Here is a 25,370-nt window from a genome sequence, read left to right on the forward strand (position 1 = left end):
CAGGAAGGTAAGGTCCACTAATGACTGAAAAGTGCAGTTTGCTCCCCCCCCCCGCCATTTTTGTGTTCTCAGGTGTCAAGGTAGCTCTTCTGTGGTCTCACACTGACATAGTGCTACAGCAACACATCTTGTCTGTTGAATCCCCTCAGGGCTTTCATTTAACCATGTCGCCTGGCATTCACCATAGCTGGCACAGGTTTTGGGCATCTCGTGAGGGAGAGGTCTTCGCCTTGGCCTTTAGCTATGGGATTTTATTATAGGCTGTGGTCTTGGGCTCATGAGAAGTTGCTCACTTGCACTTAAAGGACCAAAAGCTAATTGCAGCCTGGATACACTTGCCCAATTCAAACTGAGTCCAATTTGAATTTATCTTGCACCATGGTTCTCAAGTCTTCAAACCAATCTGTTAAAAGAAAACCATTCTTAACAAGGGCACTTTGTCCAAATAAGTCAATTTAACTCTATAAGGGATCATTCCTGCTAAACTAAAGCATATCCACCTTCATGTACCTGGTGTTTTATGGATCCAGAAGTTTGTCCTTGGCAAAACGAGGTTTAACACATATTAAAATGGATAGGGAAAGATTGGCATAGTGCCAGGTGGGACAATGAAATGTGGTTATCTAAACATTGGACTACACAATAGTGTGAGCTATTAGAAAGTATAAAATGCATGAGAATTCTCCATTGGTGTGTAAGCAATAAGACATTAAACATAAAAACAGTTACACACAGAAAAAAAATTGCCCCCCTTTGTGGAAATCACACTGTCAGACACATTTCAACATTCTTACATAATAACACATAATACAAAAAATAATAATTAAATATCTGTTACATATCTTGACACAATTGTGATCTTTTACGTATGTATCTTTTGAATCCTGGAGCACAGTCTTAAGGTTCAAGTGAAAAAATGTCCTTGCAATTCAACTCCTCCCCCCTTTGTCAGGTCCACTCCCCCCCCCCCCGGCAGTCTATATCCTTTGAAAGAGATAGCTGTGGGCACTTTGAAAACTCTGGCGTTGCAGGTCTTGTGATGGCGAAGGGGTTGTTGCTGCTTTTCATCATTGCACATCTGTAGAAGTGATATCCTGTAAGGGGGCAGGGTTTTGGGGAGACTTAAAAACACAGACAAGAAAGAGGCAAAAGGCAAAAAGGATGTCCTCCAGTTTCCATGGGAAGCTGCAAATAATAAAAAATCTTAGCACATTAAGCATTTTATTTATTTCAATATTATTATCACATTTCCACATAATTACTGTTATTATCTGCTAAGTTTGTTTGCTTTCCTTCACTTAATTTTTGTTGTTGTTGTTCTTTTCATATTATAAAATAAAAAATTACTCCACATGTATAGAAAGAGAACTGTTAAAAATACAAGAAAGGTTAAAAAATAAAAGGAAAGCAAAAAATTAGATTACCAGTTAGATGAAAACAAACTTGACACAAAAACATCAGATTCAGAAAAGAACTATTATTAAATATATTATCAAAACCACGCAGATTACTACTAGACTGAAAAAAAAGGAAAACAATGGGGAAAACTTAAAATTCACCATGTGCTATCCAATAAAAGAACTTCATGAAACTGACTTTCAACATGTGATGAACATGTCCCCAAAGTAAAACACACACACACAAATGACCTATGAGGAACCAAAAATAAATAAATGCTAAGACACACAATTAATAAGTAACCTGAAGTAATCTGTTTTGGCATTCTAACATCCCAAATGAAAATAAAAGTGTTTCTTGATGTGACATCAGCTGTAATGTTAATACTGGGAAATGAGTTAATACCAAGAAAAAATGAATGGCAATTTTAAAGTTGTGCAAGTAACTTGCACTAGCCAAAATGACAGAATTAATAAGAAATGCTCAGGCAAAAAGGTAGTAAACAAATACCATTCCACAAACAATGTTTGGTTGTGCTTCGATTAATTTCATATATATAATGGAAGAACTGATAAAACGAACTTAATAAACGAAAACAGATTATTTGTAACCAAAAAAAAATGTCAAAGCCACAAAGAGATAGAAGGAAATCAACTAATGTAGCAGGGATTCAGACTTGTTTTGCTGAACAGAAAGAAAGTGACTGTTTGGCTTTTAGGGAAGAAAGACAAAAGAGAAACAAATGCAATTGCTTTTTATAGAGTATTTAAATCACTGTTTGCATCCTCTCATTATCATTTGTGCTGTGGGAGAAAAGGACACTCTGTTAAAAGGGAAAATTATTTCATGTGAGAGGTCTGTCAGGAAATGCTGTTCCTAAAATGCATAGGCATATACACACAATATACACACACCTGTTGAAAGGGAAAATTATTTCATGTGAGAGGTCTGTCAGGAAGTGCTGTTCCTAAAATGCATAGGCATATACACACACACACACCAAAAACAAAAACAAAAACAAAAACTTATAAAATTTAAATTCCATTGGGAGGCGAACCTTTTGTTAGCCCCTGGGGCAAGACATTAAGGGTGATTTCCCTCAATGGCTCCCAAGTTTTACATAAGGAAATTTGTATAGGTTTCAGGCTCTCCAAACCTTCTCTCTCCCCCCTCCTTTCTCTCTCTCTCTCTTTTGTAAGCTGATCTAGCCTCTGTGCATGTGCAGAGTTCATGCCTCAGCAAACCTTTTATACCATTGAAAATGTTGCATCTTTTGGCTCAATTAGAATAAGGAAGGGAAAGGTAAGGAGTAGATTTTAAAAATAGGGTTAGATTTTAAAACAAAAAAGAGAAACTCAGCAATTCAAGTATTCACCATTCAGCCCAAGCTTCCTTTATGTACAGGAAAGGGCTAATATCCCTCTGGCCATTCACGGAACAATCAACCGCTCTCTTATTTATGAGTAAAAATGGCCAGGTAAGGAGTGGTTTTTTTTAAAATAGGGTTAGATTTTAAAACAAAAAAGAGAAACTCAGCAATTCAAGTATTCACCATTCAGCCCAAGCTTCCTTTATGTACAGGAAAGGGCTAATATCCCTCTGGCCATTCACGGAACAATCAACCGCTCTCTTATTTATGAGTAAAAATGGCCAGAGCGTTAGAATTCATAGGATTTTTTTAACATTCTCAGTCATTTCGGCCTTACCATTTGCAGACAAACAATTATTATTATTATTATTAATATTATTTTCTGCGCCTTAATTTACAGGAATGGCCAAGGCTAATTGTACTTGATTATCCATTTGTATGTGCTTAAACTTTGAATTGACTTTTAAGTTTGATTAAAAAAAAATAGTAGACAAAATGATAAATACTGTAATCACTCAAATGCTTGATATTACCAGTTGTGGTTCAAAACATCATGGCTTTTACCTCTCACCTTTTAAAACTAAAAAGCAAAGCTAGGCTGAATTTCAACTCCATTACCACACCAGAATTTAAGAATTACCCTCCAATGCTTGCAGACACATGGTCTTCCACACAGCCACAAATTGGGAGAGTTGAAAGGGACCCTGGGGTCATCTAGTCCAACCCTAAAATACAGGGTTCATAGCAAGATTTGTACTACCAGAAACACACACATTCACCTCTCACCTTTAAAAACAAAGAGCAATCTGGGCTGGATTTCAACTCATCAGCCACAAATTGGGAAAGTTGAAAGGGACCTGGGGTCATCTAGTCCAACCCTAAAATACAGGGTTCATAGCAAGATTTGTACTACCAGAAACACACACATACTTATGTACACAGACACAACTGGGGAAGAGATCACAAGCCATGCGCCTATCACAAACCATGCGCCTATCATGTACTAAGGAAAAAGAAAATAAAAGTACCCAACCCTTTTAGCAGATCTTGAAGCTAGTTTGAGTGAGAGTTTACTTCCTTAGACTAAAGAGTGCAAATTCCTATAGAAATTATCTTTAAAAGAAGATTGAAGTTAACATTTTTCCTAAGATAGGGAGAGGATCTTTTATAAAGCAAAGTTTAAACAGCCATAGATTTGATTTAAAAGGAATACAAGAGTGAACAATTTTTCCTGAACTTGCAGAGGAATAGTAAGCCTAATTTATGCCCCCCCCCCTTTGCAGTTTCCTTTAAAGGAAGCTTACTCAGGAGTAAATTTACCTGGCACAGAATAAGAAGGAGAAGGGGAAAAAACCCTGAAAGAGACAGAATGAAACAAGGGGGGGCATTTTCTAAGAAAAGAGGCCAGGACGTCTTATAGAGACTGATACCAGGAGCCTTACAATAACTCTTCTGTCCAACCAGATCAAAGTTAAAACTGGACTCAGATATTTTTCTTAGAAGGAACACCATACTTTCATAGGCATATGCTTAATGAAATACATACACTGCATTTTAGCTTGAGAGAGCAGTTGGCTCAACTAGGCTTTTGCAGCAGAAACATTAGGTTACCCTCCCCACTGAAACTAGAGGAAGGAGGTGGGGTAATCCTCCTTTCAGAACACAAGTAGCACGTATACAGGATTTTACCACTTGGGAGAAAAACTCTCTTTTAGAGCCTCTCTCAAATAACAAACATTTGCACACTTCATTCTCCATTTTGTCTTGTTTTTAAGACTGATAAGGTTCAACATGGCTTCCTTAGATTTAGAATTTGGAGCAAGCTTGCATTTTTATTTTAGATGGCACATTTAAGATAAGCAGCTGCTGGATGTTACCTAAGTACAATTTAAACACAGGAAAAACGTTTCTTAAACACAAATTGAAGGGGACTGTCAGAGTCCAGGCGGGAAGTAAGCACCAACTGGGCTTCTTTCACGCCAGGGGTCTGGGGACTATTTTTCTTTTGACTGAGGTGCACCCATTTTCAATTTTAATAGCGCTAGCTTTTACTTTTATACTGCAGTCGGGGTTTTATCCCCACTTTTCAGGAAACACAATAAATAACCCACAGTACACTCAATTTGGACAACTCCGAGAATTAGTACTGTGACACACCGCCGTTCGTCTGGCCTGACTTACTAGGCTGGTACAGCTGTTGGCCTTTCCTGGCTACTAAGCTAACAGTGCGGTCAGCGATCTCAACCCCCCCCCCCTTTGGTCATTACTCAGCCAGGGAGCCCACAGCAACCTCCTGCCTCTTACAATCTAACCTGAGAGTTCCCTACTGGACGCTTGCGTAGCGCAGTGCCAGATTGGGACTCAGAAATGACAAAGAAGGAAAGGAATCAGGTGCCCTTGCTTTCTCTGCTCACAGGTCATCTCTAACAAAGATCGCCATGGCAGAGGTGCGGCTACACCTGGGAGTTATAGTTTTGGGAATTATAGTTTTCAGTGCAGAAGAAATTGCACAACCTTTCTGGGCAAAACTCCGAAGGAATAGGTTGGCATACAGAGTTAAGTGGAAGAAATCACACACAACCTTTGCCTGGGCATACTCCGAAGGGCTAGGGCTGGTGTTGAGATTGAGGGGACAGAAAGGAGAAGGCAATTTTTAGATGAGGAAAAAAGTAGAAATTTTAGATTTGAAGGGAAAAGGAAGAATTAAAGAATTTTGGTTGCTGTGGTTTAGAGACCCCAACCCACTACCCGTGTTTCCTACTTAATACTCACTTCCGCATGCACTGTTCCTGGTGATCCCACGATGTCTTGACTGGTTGTTTAAGGCCGGCCTGATCAAGATTTGCTTCCTCTGGTTAGCCCCGCTGAACTCCAAGTTATTGCCAGACCCTGGGACCGATGGAAGACTGGTTATTCCTCCTGGCAAACTGCCTGGTGCGCGCTGGATAACCAGTCCTTCCTCGCCTCCAGAATCCGGGTAACCAAAAGTCCCTTCGTGCGTGGTCGCCATCTGTTGTAAATAAAAATATGCCCTTTTCCCTTATGGGGTATCCAAGAGCCCATATAGAGTCCTTACATAGGTTCCCTATTGGTAGGAGAAAATAACAGAGGCCAACCAGAGAATATTGAGAAGCAAAGCAGCTAGTAAGCTTGATCTTTATTGATCTGTTGCAACAGGGTACCCCCCTCACACGCAGGAGAGGAAGAGGACCCAGAACAATGGCCTGCAAGGCCTTATAAAGACTTTTGAAATTCCCCTTCTCTAGATCAGGACCACCCCCAGAAACATTATGCATACATCACAGAAGGGGTGTAACCTAAGACCACCCCTCAGATACATCCCACCTACATCACAGAAATTTAAATGTTTTTCTCTTCTCCTTGTTTATCTCCTGTCTAGCAGGTTCCTTGATTGGATTTTCTGGGGAGCCTGGCCATTCTTTTGTAATGCTAAAATACTTATTTCCTGGGCCAGGTCACAGGCTCACACCTTATTCAAACACAGATTAAAGGAAGAGACAATGGGGAGGCTTTTCCATTTTTAACCTTGCAGAGAAAGGATTTGGTCAGTTTAGGAATCAAAATGGTTCCACGTTGGCCTTCCTGTACTGATCTATGTATGTGCAGTTATGAACATTACTATATATCTAAAACCATAAAATTCCTATCACACGAACGCCCTGGTACTTGGACACTTTGGCTCCCGAACGCCGCAAACCCGGAAGTGATTGTTCCGGTTTGCGAACGTTCTTTTTGGAACCCAATTAGCCAATCAGAAGCCATGATTTGGTTTTCGAATGTTTTGGAAGTCGAACAGACTTCTGGAATGGATTCCGTTTGACCTCCAGTTTACGAAGATTTCCTTGACATCTGACAGGAGGGCATTCCACAGGGAGGGTGCCACTACCGAGAAGGCCCTCTGCCCAGTTCCCAATAACTTCATTTCTCGCAGTGAGGGAAATTCTACAAGGCCCTCACAGCTGGTACTGCTAAGTCTCTCAGTGGCTATGGGCATCATTGCCCATGTTATCCCAGTAGCTCTATCTTCCTGGATGGCCACTTCCAGGAAATGTTGCTAGAAGCCTCCTGTTACCCTTCCTCCTGGCATTTGTGCCTTGTGGTTTATTCCTTGTGCCACCTTTCAACCACATGAAACCACCCAGTAAGATCACCTGGGGTTCTGAAGTGTCGGAAGGTACTGATGATGGCCCCCTTCAAAACTCCAGGTCACCTCGCTCCATCTCTCCTTGACATCTAATTCTGGCGAGGCACAGGAAGCCTTGAATTGGCTATCAGTAACGAACTAGATAAGGGCGATAAACTGAAGCTCAGTTGCAAAAGAGGGGAGGTACTGGTATAGCTCAGGGCCCCATTGTTCTGGAGGGGGGAAGTGTAGGTCCTTGGCCTTTGAAGCCCTGTGGGGCTGGGGACCTGGGCGCTGCAGAGATCGTCTGCCTCCACTTTGGGCAGAGTAGCTAAATTGCACCTAGGAAGCCAAATCACGTGCAATACTGACGCTTTTCTTGAGATTAAGGCCATGTCCAAGCACTTGTTAAAATATTCCAAGGCCTTTACTAGCAGGACATATAGCCAAGGAAGAATACATGCAAAGGATTTACATTCACATGCTCTTCCAAGCACGGGTTTAGTTTTTCCTAGTTGAAGATTTCAGCCTCTTCCTAAGAGAATGTGAGACAGCGGTTTTGAGCACACGCAGAGCACTTTGTCAGTTGCCCCTAAGCAACTCTTGTGTAATAGCACACAACAAAATTAACTCTCGAAACACCAGCAAATTAAGCAGAAATTCACTCAGAACAATTACAGTGGTAATTACTAAATGGTGACCGACGAAGATAACTGCAAGCCACAATGCATAAAATACCACAATACATGCAGAATCATGTAAAAGGAACAAATTGAGAAACAAAGACGCACAATTTATAAAATCCTCCCTTCCCAGCTGCTTTTCCTGTTCTTAAAGTCATGGCCTGGGAGAGGCTAATTGCTCAGTTAGACTTGACTGAGGTTGCCTGTGTAGGAGAATAGAGTTAACCTTCCAAGACATTTGGCCGCTGTATGCTACTACACTGGTACCTTGGGTTGCAGACGCTTCAGGTTACAGACTCCGCTAACCCAGAAATAGTACCTCGGGTTAAGAACTTTGCTTCAGGATAAGAACAGAAATTGCGTGGCAGCAGCGCAGCGGCAGCAGGAGGCCCCATTAGCTAAAGTGGTGCTTCAGGTTAAGAACGGACCTCCAGAACGAATTAAGTTCTTAACCCGAGGTACCACTGTACTGCGGCCCATGTTTTGTTAGCCCAAAAATGTAAAACGAGCAAAGTCCCAACTAAAGAAGAATGGCAACTGAAGCTGATGGAATATGTGCAGCTTTCAGACCTAAATAAGAGAACAAGAAGAACATACGTTTAGAGAAGATTGGAAAATGTTTATTGAATATATGGGGGGAAATTGTGTACACTTGAAAATGTTGGCAGCATTAAGGTAAATTCAACAGTGTAAATAAGTTTCAATGGATGCAATAATGGAATACTGAATGGTTTAGTTTATGTAAAATATGCAGGGATTTAAGATTTGCAAAATGAACCATGGAAAGAGAAGAAGGGAAGTCAATTGAGATTTTAAGGCTCTTTAAATGAGTATTCTAAATTGTAGAACATAAAATTTAATAAAAATTTACAGATATATAAAACAAGACATCCTGGCCGCTGTGCATTAGCACCCAGGCAGTTGCTAAATGATACGTCTTTCCGCTTGGCAGGTGTAGCCAACTTGGTAACAGGGCAGAGGAAGAACCTGATGGCCATGGCTAAGACCTGGTGGAACCAGTTCAGCATCAATGCCTTGCAGCTCCTGCATCTCAACAAGGCTGTCAGCGGCTACCACCTGGGCTACCTGGATGAGGAGGTGGAGCTCTTGAGCAGTGTGGTGAACAAGCTGATTGCCCTCTACAACCAAGGCAAAATCAAGCCCAAGGTGGACTCCGTTTGGCCCTTTGATCAGGTGAGTGTGGGCGGCAGCGCAACAGGCTCTTTCTGTGCTTGACACGATCGGTTTCTAGGTGTGATTTCAGGGCTTTGGCTGTTCAGTGGAGATAAAAGGGAGGCCCTCCGTTTAGCCGCAGGAAATCACAGGCAGGCCTATAGGATGGGGGTGGTTGGGGCCTGGCTTGTACACATGCAAAGTGATTTAGGGGCTTTAGGTGAGAGTACAAGCTGAACACGAGCCAGCAGCGAGATGCAGCAGCTAAAAAGGCTAACACAATCTTAGGCTCTGTTAACAGGAGCACGGTCTCCAGATCACACAGGGAACAATGGTTCTGCTCTGTTCAGCTTGCGTTGTGGATCTGGGTGTGCCACATATAACAAAAAGACGTTGCTAAACTGTGTTGTGTTTCCAGAGGAGGGTGACCACAACGTTGAGGAAGCTGGAAACCGAGCCCTGTGAGGAAAGAGTTGAAATAGCAGGGGGATGTGCAGCCTGGAGATGAGAAAGTCAAGGGGGGAGCATTTTAGCGTTCTTCAGGAGGTGGCGTAGACTAGGATCCCGTCCACACCATACAGCATTTCAACACACGCTGGTTCCCTCCAGGAATTATGGGATTGTATCTTACTGTTACGGACTGGTTGAATGCAGGGGAATGGTGGGAGGAACTAGCTGGGGAAGCCCCCCCAGGGAAGACGACTCAGAGACCGGGGATGGGTGGTGGGACAGAGGGAGAAGATGGAGAAGACTGGGAGGAGGAGGTGTCGGAGGCTGAAGAGGCAACAGGGTTTAGTGAGCTGGGAGACTCTGTGGCAGATAGAAGTCCAGAATAAGAAGTAGAGGCTGAAGCTGGGGTGGGAGGGGGGAGAGTCAGAGATGAAACGGACTGGGAAGAGTCTGTTGCTGTGACCAGCTCCCCTCCTCCCTGGTTTCTTAGAACCAGGAGAGGCACGGAGAGAGAGGACGAGAAATCACCGTATTTTTCGCACCATAGGACGCACCGGACAATAGGACGCACTTTGTTTTAGAGGGGGGAGAACAAGAAAAAAAAATTCTCCCCCTCTCTGCCCAGCGCCCCTTCAGTGAAGCGGCAGGAGGCGCTGCACAGAGAGGGGGAGAACTTTCCCCCTCTTGTTTTCCCGCTCTAAAACAAGGTGCCGTTTAAGGTGCGTTCAGGCGGCTACCTTGGAAGCCTGGAGAGTGAGAGGGGTCGGTGTGCACTGACCCCTCTCGCTCTCCAGGCTTCAGGTTCCTTTCGACCTGCTCTTTGGGGCTGGCGGGGGGAAGCCCACCACCAGCCCCAAAGAGCAGGTCAGGGAGCAACAGAAAGGCGCAGCGGAGAGGCTCCTGCCATAGCCGCGTGTCACCTCTCCAGCCGGGAGAGGGTCGCGGGGCTATGGCGTCTTCGCTCCATAGGACGCACACACATCTCCCCTTCACTTTTGAAGGGGAAAAAGTGCGTCCTATAGAGCGAAAAATACGGTAGCTTCAGGCAGGCACAGGTGGTGGTGACGGGAGATGGCTTCGCAGCGGTGATGGGAGATGGCGGCAGTAGCGGTGGCAGCCTGCAAGGCCTTGTGGAGGTGATAGAGAGTGGCGGCAGTAGCAGCGGTGGTCTGCGAGGACTCGCGGTGGCGATGGGAAGTGGCAGCAGTATTGGCGCTGGCCTGAGAGGCCTTGCAGTGGCGGCAGGATTTGGCAGCAGAAGTGGCAGCAGCCTTCAAGTCCTCCTGGCGGTAGTGGGAGGCGGTGGCAGAAGCTGTGGCGACCTGCCTCTGCTTCTGCCGCTGTCTCCTGCTGCCACTGCAAGGCCTCACAGGCCGCCACTACTGCCACCGCCATGGCAAGGCATTGCAGGCTGCCGCCGCTTCTGCTGCTGCTGCCACCCACTGACATGGCAATGCTTCGCAGGCTGCTGATTATTGTGCCTCTGCTGCCAGGCTGCCTCCGCTTTTGCCTCCATCATTCCTGCTGGCAGCCTGGCAGTCCCAGATTACTTGTATTCCCTATGACTCATCATCGTACTTTGGATTCCCCTGAATACCACCAATTGGTAGCCAAGTCCAAAACCCAAAGTCCTGTTGGGATGCATTTTGCCTTGCCTGCTGATGAAACGGAGTGTGTGTCGAATGAGAATGTTGTCATTTAACCATTTTGGACCCCTAAGTACTAGGAGTCGTCAGGACATTGTCCTGTTCGCCTCTGTATAGTTCCTTCCTTATTTCAGATATCGTCAGATATTGATATATCGCAATGTCCTGCTGGTGATACGTTGCGATACCATAGCTGCCAACCTTCCCTTTTTTTGCGGGAAATTCCCTTATTCCAGCGCCGTTTCCCGCTCCTATCCCAGATTGTTAGATATCCCGTAGACTGTCCCCGGGGCAGGTGAGGCTGCTGATCCCTTATTTTCGAGGCTGCTGATCCCTTATTTTCAAATCTGAAAGTTGACATCTACGTGCGATACTGATAACCAGTTATCGCTCAGCCCTAGCGTGGGGAGCAGGGTGATTTCGCACAAAGCCTTTCACTGCATGGCTTTGTGTTTAGTCATGAGGCGGGGTGCTGTGGGGAGCGAGTGAAGAAATAAGTTGAGTCATTAGATCACATGTGTATTTGCTGCTCATTAAGGGAGAGGAGGGACAAGGGACAAAGCCAACCCCAGCAAATCTAGTGCTGGGCTTTAGTGAGTAAGTTCATTGTGTGGTTTTTATTTTCACAAAAGGTTCAGTCCTTTGCATTTGCAGGCAGGAGTGCAAGAGAACCCCTAGTTCAGATGTAAGCAGCACTGAGCAGGATAGACCCAACGGTCTGATTCTCTGTGACAACCACTCTTCCTGGTCTTGGCGTTTGGCTCTTGCAGGGCTGAGCCTTTTAAAAGAGGCTCCCAGGCGCTGAACCCTTGTTTAGAGATCTCCTGGCCTTGTTGCCTTACGTGTTCCAAGAAAACTGGCTTGGGAAATGAACGGGACACAGTGATGGAAACCAGAGTGCACGGAAATGCCGTTTACCTTCCCACCACAGCGGAACCTATTTATCTACTCGCACTGGTGTGCTTTCGAACTGTTTTAGAGATTTGGCCCGGTTGCTTATGATCCCTGCTTGGGAATCTCTTATTGGGGGTGGGGGGAAGAAGAGAGGCAGGCGAACCAGAAAGGGGGCAAATATGGGGGGGGGGTTTCTCCTGAGATTACCTCCTTCTGTTGCCTCCTGGCTATGCATTCTGATGCACACAGTAACAAGTGGATTCCAGCCACTTTTAATTAAGCTGAAAATGTGTGGGGTGGAAAGGGGGGGAAAAACACCCCTTTGCTGCATCTGAGCTGTAAAAAGCTCCTGTTCCTTGAAATCGGTTTCTTAAACAGGTTAAGGAATTGCAGAATCAGAAGAGTCTAGACAGTGGTGTCCAAACTTCTTTCAAAGAGGGCCAGATTTGATGACGTGAAGGGCTGTGAGGGCCGAAAAGGGCCAACCAAAGTTGTTTACTTTATTTTAGGATTGAAGTGGTTGAGGGTTTTTTTAGGATTTTACCCCAGGAAATAAACTGCCACAGGGGCCGGATTAAACTGACTGGTGGGCTAGATTAGGCCCCCGAAACGGACTTTGGACATGCCTGGTCTAGGAGAGATTTGATAGCTGCTGAATGCAACATTCCTTTCTGCTGTTAGGATAGTTCATTAGCAGTTGGTAAGGGATGTGGGTGGCGCTGTGGTCTAAACCACTGAGCATCTTGGACTTGCCGATTGGAAGGTCGGCGGTTCGAATCCCCGCAACAAGGTGAGCTCCCGTTGCTCTGTCCCAGCTCCTGCCAACCTAGCAGTTCGAAAGCACACCAGTGCAAGTAGATAATTAGTTACTGCTGCGGTGGGAAGGCAAATGGCATTTCTGTGCGCTCTGGTTTCCGTCACTGTGTCCCGTTGCGCCAAAAGCAGTTTAGTCCTGCTGGCCACATGATCCGGAAAGCTGTCTGTGGACAAATGCCAGCTCCCTCAGCCTGAAAGCGAGATGAGCGCCACAACCCCATAGTCGCCTTTGACTGGACTTAACCGTCCAGAGGTCCTATACCTTTTGATTAGCAGTAATTCTGCCATGGTAAAAAGGAAACGCTCACACATTGAATTGCGAACTGGCTGAGTTTGTTGGCAGTGGATGTTGCAAAAGCTGCAGCTATCTGAATAACATTAAAGGACTGCACAAATTCATGAAGCGTTTGTCAATCCAAGGCTGAAAATCAGTGGCTGGGTACTTCTGTTTCTCAGAGACTGCCGGGGGGGGGGGGCAATCTCCTTTTGGGTGTTGTATCTGGCTGACCAACAATGCAGATGGATTTTTGACCCTATTCCAAGGGGACCAGTTCCGAGAGATCCCAAAATTGTCTTTGCCGGCTAAGAGGATTGATGTGTGTGTATTGGGGTGAGGGGACAGGACTAGTGCCAGCTTAAAGACCCTTAAGGAAGAAAATGAAGCCCCTCATCCGTCTCCCCCTGCAGGTGGTAGATGCCATGAAGCAGATGCAAGAGAAGAAGAACGTTGGGAAAGTTGTGCTGATTCCCGAAGCACTACCGAAGGACGAAAGCAAAGCAGCAGAGAACTAAAGTGAAAGGCGTGGGTGGATTGTCTGACCTCAGGTCCTCATGTTGTTGTATTTTGGGTTGTGTTATTTTTTTGTTATTTTTTAAAAAACCTGTCTCCCTCCCCATATCTGACCCTTTGATGGAAGTAGGAATGGGCATATAGATCTCTCACTGCTGTTCATGGAATAAGTGGTGTAAGGACCGAAAAGACACATGTATTGTCGTCGGTTGGTGGCCTCTGGAGGCGATGCAAGCTTCTGGGTTTCACAGAACACTTTGCACCATCTCTAAAGCATTGGCCGGCCTCCTTTCAAAAGTAAATAAATAGAAAGTAATCACAGAGAGGAATTGCATTGATCCTACATCTCTGCTCTTGTAGCGTTAACACTTCATTAAAGGAATAACAAGGCCCAATGTGAACTTGCAGGTGCCTGAGTCAAGTACACACCCACTGAAATTTCCTCTTGATTTCTGGGTCCTTCTTTTACCTTTATTTGTAACCTACCCACAACTCCACAAAATCCATGCCAAATTCACCCCCGGAGTCCTCTTCTCTTCCCGCCCAATGCCTCCCCTGCCTCTGGTGACTAATAACATTAGAGCACGTAAAACTCACATTATTATTACAGCAGCCATCGAAAGTCTCCATGGAAACGGAGCTTCAAACCTGCCGCTTCCGATGGGCAAATTTAATAAGCAAGACGCATCCAACTTTTTCAGCTCTGCTGTGACACGAAGAATGGAGGAGAGGCAGAGAATTGTTCCTCTGCGTTATCTTGATGCAGACCATGCCCTTGATCCTGTCACCTCCTCCAGTACGCAAATGTCCATTTGCTACGCTGGCAACCTTAGCATATCTAAACCATTTTTTAAATTTAAAAAACCCCTGCCCTGCCCAGGCAATTGCAATGGTTATGTGAAGGAGGCAACAGAAAGCACCTAGGTTTCTTCTGAGAGACACCTTGGGGTTTCCCCCCCACACTCTAATTGGGTTGTGTAGACACATACACAACGGTGCCAAGCAGCTGACTAGTCTGCAATCAGCTGACTTCTAAAAAACCGTGCTATCGCTTGCAGAATCAGCTGTCCTGGTCATGTAAATGGCACATGACTTGGTGGTTGGATGTTTGAATGGGGAAAACAATCTATACGCAATCTGGCTGGAGGAAGGGACACTGAAACCCTTCCCTGCTGCAACTCTTGGTCGTCATTTTTCTTCGAGAGCAAGAGCACCTTCAGGTGCGCGGCACAGGCCGGTTGCCTTCCAGAACACAGCTAGCAGAATTACACGCCGGCTAAATGTTCCCTTTACGTTTGCATTTCCTGTCAGGCTGTGGGAGAACAGGCAGCGAAATTTAGCAGTTGTCTGCAACGAGCAGAGAGTTTCTGCTTCCGGTCCTGTCACTTTTGGTTAGTGGTCTGTGTGGAAAATGAGTCGCTGTGCTGCCTTAAGCTGTGTTGTGCCACTTCTGCGGGCTCTAATCTCTTCTTTGAGCCTTCTTCCCCCCCTCTCTTCCATTTCAGCAAACCTCTCGACCTTTTTAAGTCCTCGGGCCACAAAGCATCACTCTGTAGCTCGGCACATGGAGTAGATACGGCCCTTAAAAATTGCGCCTGTTTTGAGTTTCCCCTCCAAGCATTGCTGCATCTGCCTTGGGTTAAGCTCTGGTCCACCTTCCAGGAAGCTGCCCAAACCAAAGGGATCCAACTCGCTTCCCCAGTCCCCTTCCTTGATGTTCATACCTGGCGAAGGCAGCAAACCTCCGAGGGTAGCGTTCTGCCTCTGCCTGGCGTAAAGAAACGACAAAAAGCACAGGGAATCGCAGCAGTAAAACCTGGGCATTTCCCCCTGGTTCCCTTTCCCCCTCTTCCCAGCCCCGTAGTGAGAATGGAAGATGGAAGGCAACCGTGAGCTGTGTTTTGGCTCACGGTGAACCCTTGGTGCCAGGAATTGGTGCCAGGAATTGCCTGCAGGAATGTTTCCACCTTGCCTTATGGTAAGAAGGGCAGACAACCTGAAGCCCGCTAGAGCTCCCATCAGTCACAGCCAGCATGGCCAGTCGCCCAGCAACATACAGAGGGATGCGAGTTCTCCATCTCTGCCTTTTAGGCCCTGTTGCGGGAGTCACAGAGACTTCACACCTTATAATAATAATAATTTATTATTTATACTCCACCCATCTGGCTGAGTTTCCCCAGCCACTCTGGGCGGCTCCCAATCGAGAGTTAAAAACAATACAGCATCATAAATTAAAAACTTCCCTAAACAGGGCTGCCTTCAGATATCTTTTAAAAATAAGATAGCTGCTTATTTCCTTGACATCTGATGGGAGGGCGTTCCACAGGGCGGGTGCCACCACCGAGAAGGCCCTCTGTCTGGTTCCCTGTAATCTCACTTCTTGCAATGAGGGAACCGCCAGAAGGCCCTCAGAGCTGGATCTCAGTGTCCGGGCTGAACGATGGGGGTGGAGACGCTCCTTCAGGTATACAGGACTGAGGCCGTTTAGGGCTTTAAAGGTCAGCACCAACACTTTGAATCTCACACCTTCAGCGTGTGAGAGTGCCCAAAAAGATCCTTTCCCAGTCCATCCAAGCATTTGGCTGCTGAAGCAGTTGCTGATGCCGATGTTTTTCAAGGCGTTCCCTTTAGCTACCCACACACGCAACAAACAGGTCCATTAGCAATTTCTGCGAGTGAGCTAGGCAAATCAGCATGGAAAATAACTTGATCTTAACAACCCAAAGTCAGAAGGATTATTCTAACCAAAAGTTGCAAAGAGCCGATTCTGGGAACTATTTTCTTTTTCCTTGCTGCGCCTCTTTTCTTTTTGTCCCAGGATATATTAACCCTCCATGTAAAGTGCTGGAATATTTTTTTTTGGGGGGGGGGCTGTCCCATCTTCTCAAGCAACTTGGATTTTAGGCCATTTAGCATGGGTCAAGCATTCTTGATCCTACCATGCCACGCTTAGCGAAGGGTATTGCAAATGTCAGATTAATGCTTACAGGGCCCTAGGGTTGGGATTGGCCAAAAGTGGAGCACATGAACTGCAGGCAGGTGGTCGCAAGTTCAGTCCTTGCTGGCCGTTGTTGAAAGATGTCGGGAAAGACTGATGGCACGATCGACTCCCAGCTGTGAAATCCTGGCCACTGGCGCGCCATATTCTGACTTGGCACAAGCCAGATTAGCGTATGTTCGTAAGGCAAGGCCGGCTGGCTAGCCACCGTCTCACAGATCAGTCAAATGCAACCCAGGCCAAGATGGGCTGTTAGTGGAGAGCAGCTATACTGAAGAACAAACATTGCCTGCCGACTTGCTGAGGCTGCGAACCTCCCAACATAGTCCTTTCTTCTCCTCTAAGTCCAGGTCACTTGTGTGTTCACCCAGTAGTAAGCCCCACTGAGTTCAGTGGGACTTACTCCAAGGTAAGTTTGCATAGGATTGCAACATTTGCCGGCGGGAGTCCCAACCAGTGGCGTAGCGTGGGTTGTCAGCACCCGGGGCAAGGCAAGTAATTTGCGCCCCCTAACCCGTGGATTTGCGCCCCTTAACCCTAACCCCCAGATGTTGCGCCCGGTGCGGCCGGCCCCCCCTGCACCCCCCACGCTACGCCACTGCTCCCAACTCTGCCGTGTGCTAAGTGAAAAAAAGATAACACATGGAGCTTCCATCTCCCACAGAGAGAGGGGAAATGGTGCAAAAATTCACTATTCCGTGTTTTTAAAATATATATATGGCCTCCTTTCTGTCTTGCCTTCCTCCTTGCTGCTGCCTGGTGCCTTATTCTGGATGGCATTCCAAAACTCTTGTAACCTCATCCTGTTTAATACTGCAAGGGACCAGCCTTGCCTTGGTAAGAACTTCTATGCTGAATTGTCACTCCACCTCACCCTGTCGCCAGTGCCTTGTTCAGACATTGAGTAAGGTCTATCTAACCCCAGAAGCCTTTGCCAAAATCTGAGTTGTTTAGAAGATTTCTCCTCCCTCTCGCCGGGGACTTGTGTGAACACACAAATATTTATGGCTTGTATTTTACACAAGCAGCGATGAGGCTGGCACATTTCAGTGTGCCTCTGTGCAAGTGCATGAACCCGTGGCGCTCTCTGAGAACTTGAACTGAGCTCTCCCGAGATTCCAAATGCTGGGAGCCATGGAACATTTTCAGAGATGTGCTGAGAAGGTCTTTCTGCTGTGCAATCTTACACACACCTCCTGAAAAGGAAGACCCATTATGCACAATTAGACTTTCTCCCAGGTAAAATATATGTAAGGTTGCAGCCTTAAATCTTCCAGAGCACCACTTCTGAATATTAATGTGCTCTAGGAAGCTACAAGGAGCATGGATTTGGCTCAGTAGCTTTTTAAAAAATGGTTATCCCACTGCTCTTGGGAAGAGAGAGGTGAAAAGGCATTCGTCCCATGTGCAAAAACACTTACAAAAACCAGAAAACATGAACCCGTAGCAACAGCATGTGATGATCCTATTCCCTTCCTGTTTGTGTGTTTTTTTTGCAGCTCCCCCCACACCTGACAGTTCTGAAACACTCCTCCTGAACAGTAAAATATCTCCCCCTTTGTGCTAGACTTTTAACACAGACTTGTCTTAGTGCTCAGTACCTAAAGTTTTTTCAAAAAAAATACAGGAGACATCCAATCTTAAAGCACTATAACTTTGCTCTTTGTTGCCTTGCTGATTAACACTGTAATCTTGAATTTTATAGTAACGCCCCCTTATTTTGTGACTTAATTGTGTGAGAGTATGAGTGTTGAGTGTGTGTTTAAGACAACTGTTTTTTGTTTGTTTTTTTAACGGGCCACAGGTTTTAAAGGCCCTTGGCCCTCTTTAAAAAAAATAATTTGTTAAAACTGCATGTACTTAACTTCAAGGACCAAAGTGGGGGTGGGGGGAAAGATAAGCTGTCACCTGAGTTTTCTTGACTCCAAAGGGCAAAACTCGTCACAATAAGAACGCTCTTGTTTTCTGTATGGATTTTTGTTGCACTGTTTCAAGATAAGATGAAATGGCGTTTTGAGCTAAAGCGAGGCAGGTGAAGGCTGCTGTTTAGGATACGGTGGGCTATAATGGAGGGCCAAAGTCTGAACAATTCAATTGCAAGTGTGCCTTCTTACCCCTTCTCCCCTCCAGCTCAATGGACTTTAAGCACAACACCACACCCAAGCTATTACTGAAGGCAATAAGGCTATCTCAGTTTCACTGCCTTCCTAAGCTACTGGCCCCCATGTGAGCTACAGTTCAACGCATTTTGGCGTGGCATGGGCAGCGCCAGTTCCCACCATGTAAGGAACCATTCACACAACATACTGGTAGATGTGAGAGGCAAAGTTGCCTTAGATTTAAAAACAAAACAAAACCATCATGTGCCAAAGCTAGCACCTGCGTTGGTGCCTGAGGTAAAACTCAACTGAGCACGGATTTTATCCAGAAAATCCTAACGACAGTGGGCCTCCTTGCAAAATATCAAAATCACAGTTGCCTAATCCACATTTTTACGACGTTCCTATTCATAGTGTCGTCTGTAACTCTTTTGGTGGTGGAGGGAGTTGGGGGTAGGTTAAAAGCACTCGGTTTTTCAACTCTGCGATAAAAGAACATTGATCCTCAGGCAGATTGGCAGGACACACCAGACTTGGCGTAAACGCCCTTCAGAATTTGAAGAGTTGCATCTGTGCCGCTCTTCCCCCAAAAAAATGTTCTCCAAGTTTTGGATTGGGTTGAGCTTGGCTCGCAAGAACGTTAACAAGGAACATTGCGTGAGAGATGGTGGAAGGGAAAACGAGAGTCGAGGTGGTCGAGGGAGGGGAGGAAGATGCAAGGAAGGCCCTGTCTGTGTCAATACATTTTATTTGCATGTTTGTGTTTTTGTGTGGTGTCGTCTTGAGTGACAAGTGAGGAGCCTCCAGGCGTTATGGTCGTCGGCAGGTGTGCCTGATGGAGCTCACATCACCTGTGGAGCCACCACTAAGGTTGCCAGATACCCTTAAGGCCCGGGGCGCCTCTGCTGAGCGAAGGGCAGTTAGCAGCCAGGGCACATGGCCGCAGTCCCTATCACTGCAGGCTGTGGCACAATGTCCCATTCGTTCCTCTTTTGATGGTTCGTGATGAGCAGCTTGTGTGTTTCCTTATGGTTCAAGGCGCTTCTTTAAAAGTTTCGTATGGCGATTCGAAAGAAGCTCGCTCTTTTCTGCTTGCGCACGTATGTGTATGTATGTATGTGTGCGTGTGTGTGTGTGCGTCAACCACGCAAATGTGCCAATGCTGTTTACACAGATTTCAGACATGAAATGCTAGTCTGCCTAATGTTACCATATGCCTTATGTGTTTTCTGGGTGTTTATTAAAAGCATAACGAAAAAGAAAGACAAGCGTTGTCCTGTGATCCTCGGCTCTTCCCTTCATTCAAAAGCAGTTTGGTGTTTGCTGGCTCTGAGCTTTGCAGCCAAGGATGAGAATCCTTTGTTATTTGTGTTTTCTGGGAAGTTTCAGAAAGTTTCCAGATCCACAGCTGGCAGGGAGAGGTGCAGGAGGAGTATGTGCACCGATATTCACATGGCTGTAACTTACCACATCTGCCAACTGGGGGGAAAAGAATAATATAATGGTACTCTACATGTGAAGAAAGACTTGGCACATTTTGGATTCAGACAAAAAGACAATCCAAAGGAAGAGTTATAAAACTCTGGGCAGGCAGGAAAAAAATAAAACTTCTCTTTATTATAACTTCACAATTACTAGGTGCTGTGTCCTTGCATCCAAAATATCAGGCTGGACAACCATATGTCAGGAGTGCTCTGATGGTGTTTCCTGCTTGGCAGGGGGTTGGACTCGAGGGCCCTTGTGGTCTCTTCCAACTCTATGATTCTATGATTCCTCAAAATCGGCCCTCCAGATGTTTCTGGCCTACAACTCCCATGATCCCTAGCTAGCAAGACCAGTGGTCAGGGATGATGGGAATTGTAGTCTCAAAACATCTGGAGGGCAGAGTTTGAGGAAGCCTGGAATAGATTCTGGAGTTCCGCTTTCGTCTTGCAACTTTCTAAGGCAGAAAACTTCGTTCATATGGACCACAACATGTCTGTGTTACATATATTGGTTTTTAGTTGTAATCTTATTGCTTTTTATTCTTCGCATATTGTATTACAATTTGAATTCTATGGAATGCAATTGTAATGCAATAACACATTAAAACCGGAAATGCAATCAAATTCACACAGCACCCAGCACAGTGTGTTACGATTGCTATAACAGGTAGACCGGTTGTCTGCCATCAGCTATTTTTTGAATGGTACATGGAAAAACATTTGGGAAGCGCTGTTCTAAGGTATATATTTGGTCTATCGGTGCAACACAGGGGTCCATTACAGTTACAGCCGCATTTAAAGATAAGCAAACCTTGCAATGTACAGCAGACTGGGCAACCTGGTCATCATGGAGAAGGAAGCAAGGCTGGAGAATTAATACAGCTTTATTTGCAAGTTTCTCAAACACTCAAGCTACAAGGCACAAGTGGGGACACAGGACAAGAGCTTTTATTTACAGTAGAACCGCAACTTGCCAGGTGTGTCAAATTGAATGCATACCAGTAAGTGGCAGGTCTACTGCAAGTGCTTGCTTTTTAACCCCTCCCTGCCTGAGGACAATTCTCCCTGCAAGGCTAGGAGCGAGATCACAACGCCGAGATCTGAAGGCCTGGGAGAGCCTCCCCACGTTCCTTTGTCCTCTTTTCCCAGTAATAGTGTAGCTTTAGGCCTGGCACCGAATCACATGCACAAATAACTTACTGCTTTCAATGCTTGCAAGGGGACATGAGCAAGGGAGGCCTTCATCTCACTTCCTTGCCCCCTTCCCTTTTGTGTGAGAATTGCTGTTACATAAACGCCTGCCTGGTGGGCTCTGATGCAGGAGAAGGAAAAAGCCAGTGGGGAGCGGGATCTCTCCTTTCTTCCCCAAGGGGAAGGAGGGATTCTGGCTCTTTCCACCCCCAGCCTGACCTTCCTGCAGATCAGAGAGCCTCTGCAAAGATTGGGAATGGCTGGGCAGCCCTGTCACCTTACAACAAGGTTGCTGCCTTTGCGGATAGGACCAGATCCACCCACCCCAACAGAGCATGTGTTTGCAATTCTGACATTTCCGCATGGCGAGCGAGTCCTTCCAAGGGAGCACTTACATCAGCCTCTAGAAGCATGGAGGGCATGGCCTGGAAACTTGTTGGGACATCTATGCCACTTAAATCCAGTTCTGAACTACTTGCCCTGCTCCTGAACCACGGCTGCTGGGCCCGTATACAAATCTATTTCTTACTTCCAAGTAAGAGACTCTGCTTGCGTGTTTTGCGGCAGGAGCCAGGGCAGGGAGCTCCCTCAGACTCTGTGGCCTGACCTATTAGAAATGTCATGGCATCTTATGACTGCTTGGTTGAGTACACCACCAAAGCAAGTGCAGCAGTCCTCTCATGTGACTTGTACCCCTTCAGAAGGCATGTGAACAGCCCTCATGTCAAAGAGCTTCTCTGTCACAGTCCGGTTCACGGGCAATCGAAGGCCCAGCTGGGGACGTCGGGACCGGGGGCAAGATGGCGGAGTGGGAGCAGGAACGGGAGTCCAGAAGCCAGGAGTCAGGAAGCCAAGTGTCAGAGAGCAAGGAGTCAGGAAGTCAGGGGTCCGAGGATCAAGAAGCAAGGAGTCACGAAGCCAAACGCAGCAAGGCAGGAAACGTGTTGCTGTGGTAAAGAGCCAAAGGGAAAGGTGACCTTATATCCCTTCCGGCTCTAGCCACCAGGTGCAGTGAGTTACCAAGTGGCCTCACCTGTGCGGCCGTGCCTTGCCTCTCCAGAGCAAACTTAAGAAGGCCCCAGTCCTGCGAAGCCCTACTGGTCACAGGGCCCGGCTCCTGCATGGACTCCTGACATTCTCTTGCAACAGAAGAACAACGAAACGGCAAGTCCTCGTGTCAAGATCCCTTTGCGTGGAAAGGCCTTCAGGTGCTCTGAATGTAGCAAGAAGCCCGGAAGACCAAAGGCAGAAGTGCTGGGAGGCTTTAATGGTGGAAAGATCCTGATTAAGGATTGAGTGTGTCTTGTGGCAAATTCCTCAAGATGCCAAGCATGGGCTTTGGAAGATGGGGAAGCTGCTGAGCTCCCAAGGTACTTGGAGGAGGGTTGGCCTTCATTCGATGTTCAGTTCTTTCAGCTTTAGACTCAGCTGCTGGAGGTACTGGCTGTCTGGGTAGCCATTTCTGCAAGCAAAGAAGCAAACCAGGTGTGGGCTGTGGGATGAAGCCATTCAGTGCAACCCTTTTCCTGGAACCGTGGCATATACCGTATTTTTTGCCCATAACACTCACTTTTTTCCTCCTAGAAAGTAAGGGGAAATGTCTGTGCGTGTTATGGAGCGAATGCCTACAGGTGGCGGGGGGGGGGATCTGCTGCAGTCGTGAGCAGAGGATCCATGGTTCCCCTTCCTTCCCTCCTCCGTGGCTCGCTTTGAAACAGCAAAACGGGAGAAGAGCTGCTGAGTGGGGAGGAGAGAGGGACAGAGAGCCTGCTTGCTTTAAAGGCGCAAAGCGGGAGAGGAGAGGAGCCACTTACACATCCTTGTCCCTTGAGTGCTTTCCCTTCCCTCCACACTTAAAACATGGTTACAAAGCACGGATCCACATGGATCCTCAGGATTTTTGCATTGGGCTACTCCAAACTCACCGTCAGATCACATGTCTGTGGCCACAGCATGAACCACAAAAATCATACATCCACTGTTTCGTTTAGAATATTTTTTTTCTTGTTTTCCTCCTCTAAAAACTACGTGCGTGTTATGGTCTGGTGCGTGTTATAGAGCGAAAAATACGGTATATTCCACCGCTCCAACTGGGTTATCCTGTGAAGGATCTCATGGAAGACACTAAACAGGGGATGGAATGGTTTAACCACAGGGGCCCCATGCAAAGCTGAAATTCTCAGCTGAAATTCCTAGAAAACAGGGAGATGACAAGCTAACATTGCCCAGTGTTTCTCTACCATGAAATGAAGGGCTTAGCAGCTGGAGAAAAGTGGCTGAGCTCTGCACAAGGCGCAGCAGGGGATCACAGTGCCGCAGTCTAAAGATTTACAATACCTGCCCCACGAGATGGAAAATTTGGAAACAGACGGCACTTAGAAACACTAAGAATATTGTGTGCTTGCTTCATGCTAAGGAATAAAATGAAATTGTGCACAAGAGGCCCGATCCCTTTTCCCTGGCCTGTGATGCATTATGTAAATTAAGGAAATCTGCATAATTCATGCTAGGGGAAGGAAAAGAGAGAACCCAAAGCTCCCCATCCCTCAACGGGGGGGGGGGGATTGTTCTGCAACTTCCCTGGCTTTGGGGATTTTAGCAGGAACTGCTTATATGCTGCCAAGCATATCTTTGCACCTGCCATAACGTCTAGAAGCCTTTTCCCACTACAAAGGCTGATCTTTGCATTCCTTTCACATTGACATTCGGCTCTGTTGTGCCTCCATCATCTTCTGAACAGCGGCTGCTGGAAACACCAGCCAGGGAGAGAGGTTCTTCCACTGGCCATCCTTGGATTAAGGCTTTCTATGATCATTCTCTCCCCTCAACACCCTTCCTCCTCGGACGCACCCGCCTCTGACTCCTTTCCTGTCCTGGCAATCCCATTCTTCAAATTCCAGAGTTCCTTTATCGTCCCTTTCCTGTTGACCTCACAAGGCCACCCGTGAGGCCTTGTGGGAGGTTGCTGAACATCACTACCCTGGCCACCCATAGAACATCTACCGTATTTTTTGCTCCATAAGACACACTTTTTTCTTCCTAAAAAGTAAGGGGAATTGCCTGTGTGTCTTATGGAGCGAATGCGTGGTCCCTGGAGCTGAATTGCCCAGGGGCAAAAAGCAGATCATCCTTTTTTCTTTTCTTTTTTTTGGAAAGAGGGAAGTGGGTGTTGAAACAAAGCCACTGATGGCAAGCAATCGGGGAGAGAGATAAAGGACGCTAGCAATAAAGGAGGCTGCCTGGGAGGGGGGAGGTAAAGACAGAGAACTTGCAAGGAGAGGAGACAGGGAGACTAAAGCATTGAGGAGAGAAATTAGAAGAAAAGGAGAAGCAAAAAACTGCTCCAGCTAAGGAAAAGACACTAAGGCAAACAAGAGGGAAGGGACTGTTGAAAGGAAGCAGTTGATCGGTAAGCGATTGGGGAGAGAGATAAGGGAGGCTAGCAATAAAGGAGGCTGTCTGGGAAGGGAGAGGTAAAAGCCCATGGATCCTCAGGATTTTGGCATTGGGTCACCCCAAATTCACCATCAGATCACATAGCATGTCCATGGCTACAGCCTACACAAAAAAAATCACGCACCCACTGTTTTTCATGGGGCCGCAATGGCGCAAAAACGTGGTTACAAAGCACGGATTCACATGGATTCTCAAGATTTTTGCATTTGGCTACCCCAAACTCACGGTCAAATCACGTGCCTGTGGCCACAGCATGAACCACAAAAATCATACACCCACTGTTTCATTCAGAATATAATTTTTTTTTGTTTTCCTCCTCTAAAAACTAGGTGCGTCTTATGGTCAGGTGCGTCTTGCGGAGCAAAAAATACTGTACCTGGCCTTGCCGCCCTCCATGGAGGTTTTGTGGGGGATGGGTCCCCAAGTCACCCTCTCCTCCAAACCGCAGGATCTGATACGGAACGTCAGACCGCGCTCAAATGCTTTGTGCAGGAGCACCATCAACCGCCGGCCCTCTGCGTTGTCTGGGAGAAAGGCCTCAAAGTGGCCCCCTCGGTACAGATGTCTTGGGAAAGGGTCTCCAGCCTTTGGGAAGAAGAGGGGTTTAAAAAAAAAAAACATGAACAGAAAGATGACGACGTCACCTGCAAGTCCCTTGTCTCTGTCTCTTCTGTGTGTAGTGGAAAGGAACTCCCCAAAAGCTGAGCTTAATCCCAGGGCATTCATATTAAGGGGCTGGAATGCCATTGCTCTGCCTTATCTCTGCAAATACAGTGGTA

At 46.4% G+C, this 25,370-nt stretch overlaps 2 protein-coding genes across 2 annotated transcripts in view; one reads left to right on the top strand and one right to left on the bottom strand.

Annotated features, from left to right (window-relative positions):
- VAT1 (vesicle amine transport 1) overlaps positions 1-16,464 on the top strand; it is a 44,285-nt gene extending 27,821 nt beyond the window's left edge. Inside the window, exons 5-6 of the mRNA XM_081166482.1 lie at positions 8,547-8,788; positions 13,261-16,464. Of these exons, the coding sequence (XP_081022608.1) occupies positions 8,547-8,788; positions 13,261-13,365 (347 nt within the window). The 3' untranslated portion in view covers positions 13,366-16,464. The remainder of the gene's footprint in view (positions 1-8,546; positions 8,789-13,260) is intronic.
- Positions 16,465-20,810: 4,346 nt separating this feature from the next.
- LOC308570994 (uncharacterized protein) overlaps positions 20,811-25,370 on the bottom strand; it is a 29,843-nt gene continuing 25,283 nt past the window's right edge. Inside the window, exons 5-6 of the mRNA XM_081166168.1 lie at positions 24,968-25,176; positions 20,811-22,597 (exon numbers count right to left, since the gene is read on the bottom strand). Coding sequence (XP_081022294.1) covers positions 22,528-22,597; positions 24,968-25,176 — 279 coding nt within the window. The 3' untranslated portion in view covers positions 20,811-22,527. The remainder of the gene's footprint in view (positions 22,598-24,967; positions 25,177-25,370) is intronic.

The sequence above is a fragment of the Podarcis bocagei genome (assembly GCF_964188305.1).
Source record: "Podarcis bocagei genome assembly, chromosome: 13".
Lineage (NCBI taxonomy): Eukaryota > Metazoa > Chordata > Lepidosauria > Squamata > Lacertidae > Podarcis > Podarcis bocagei.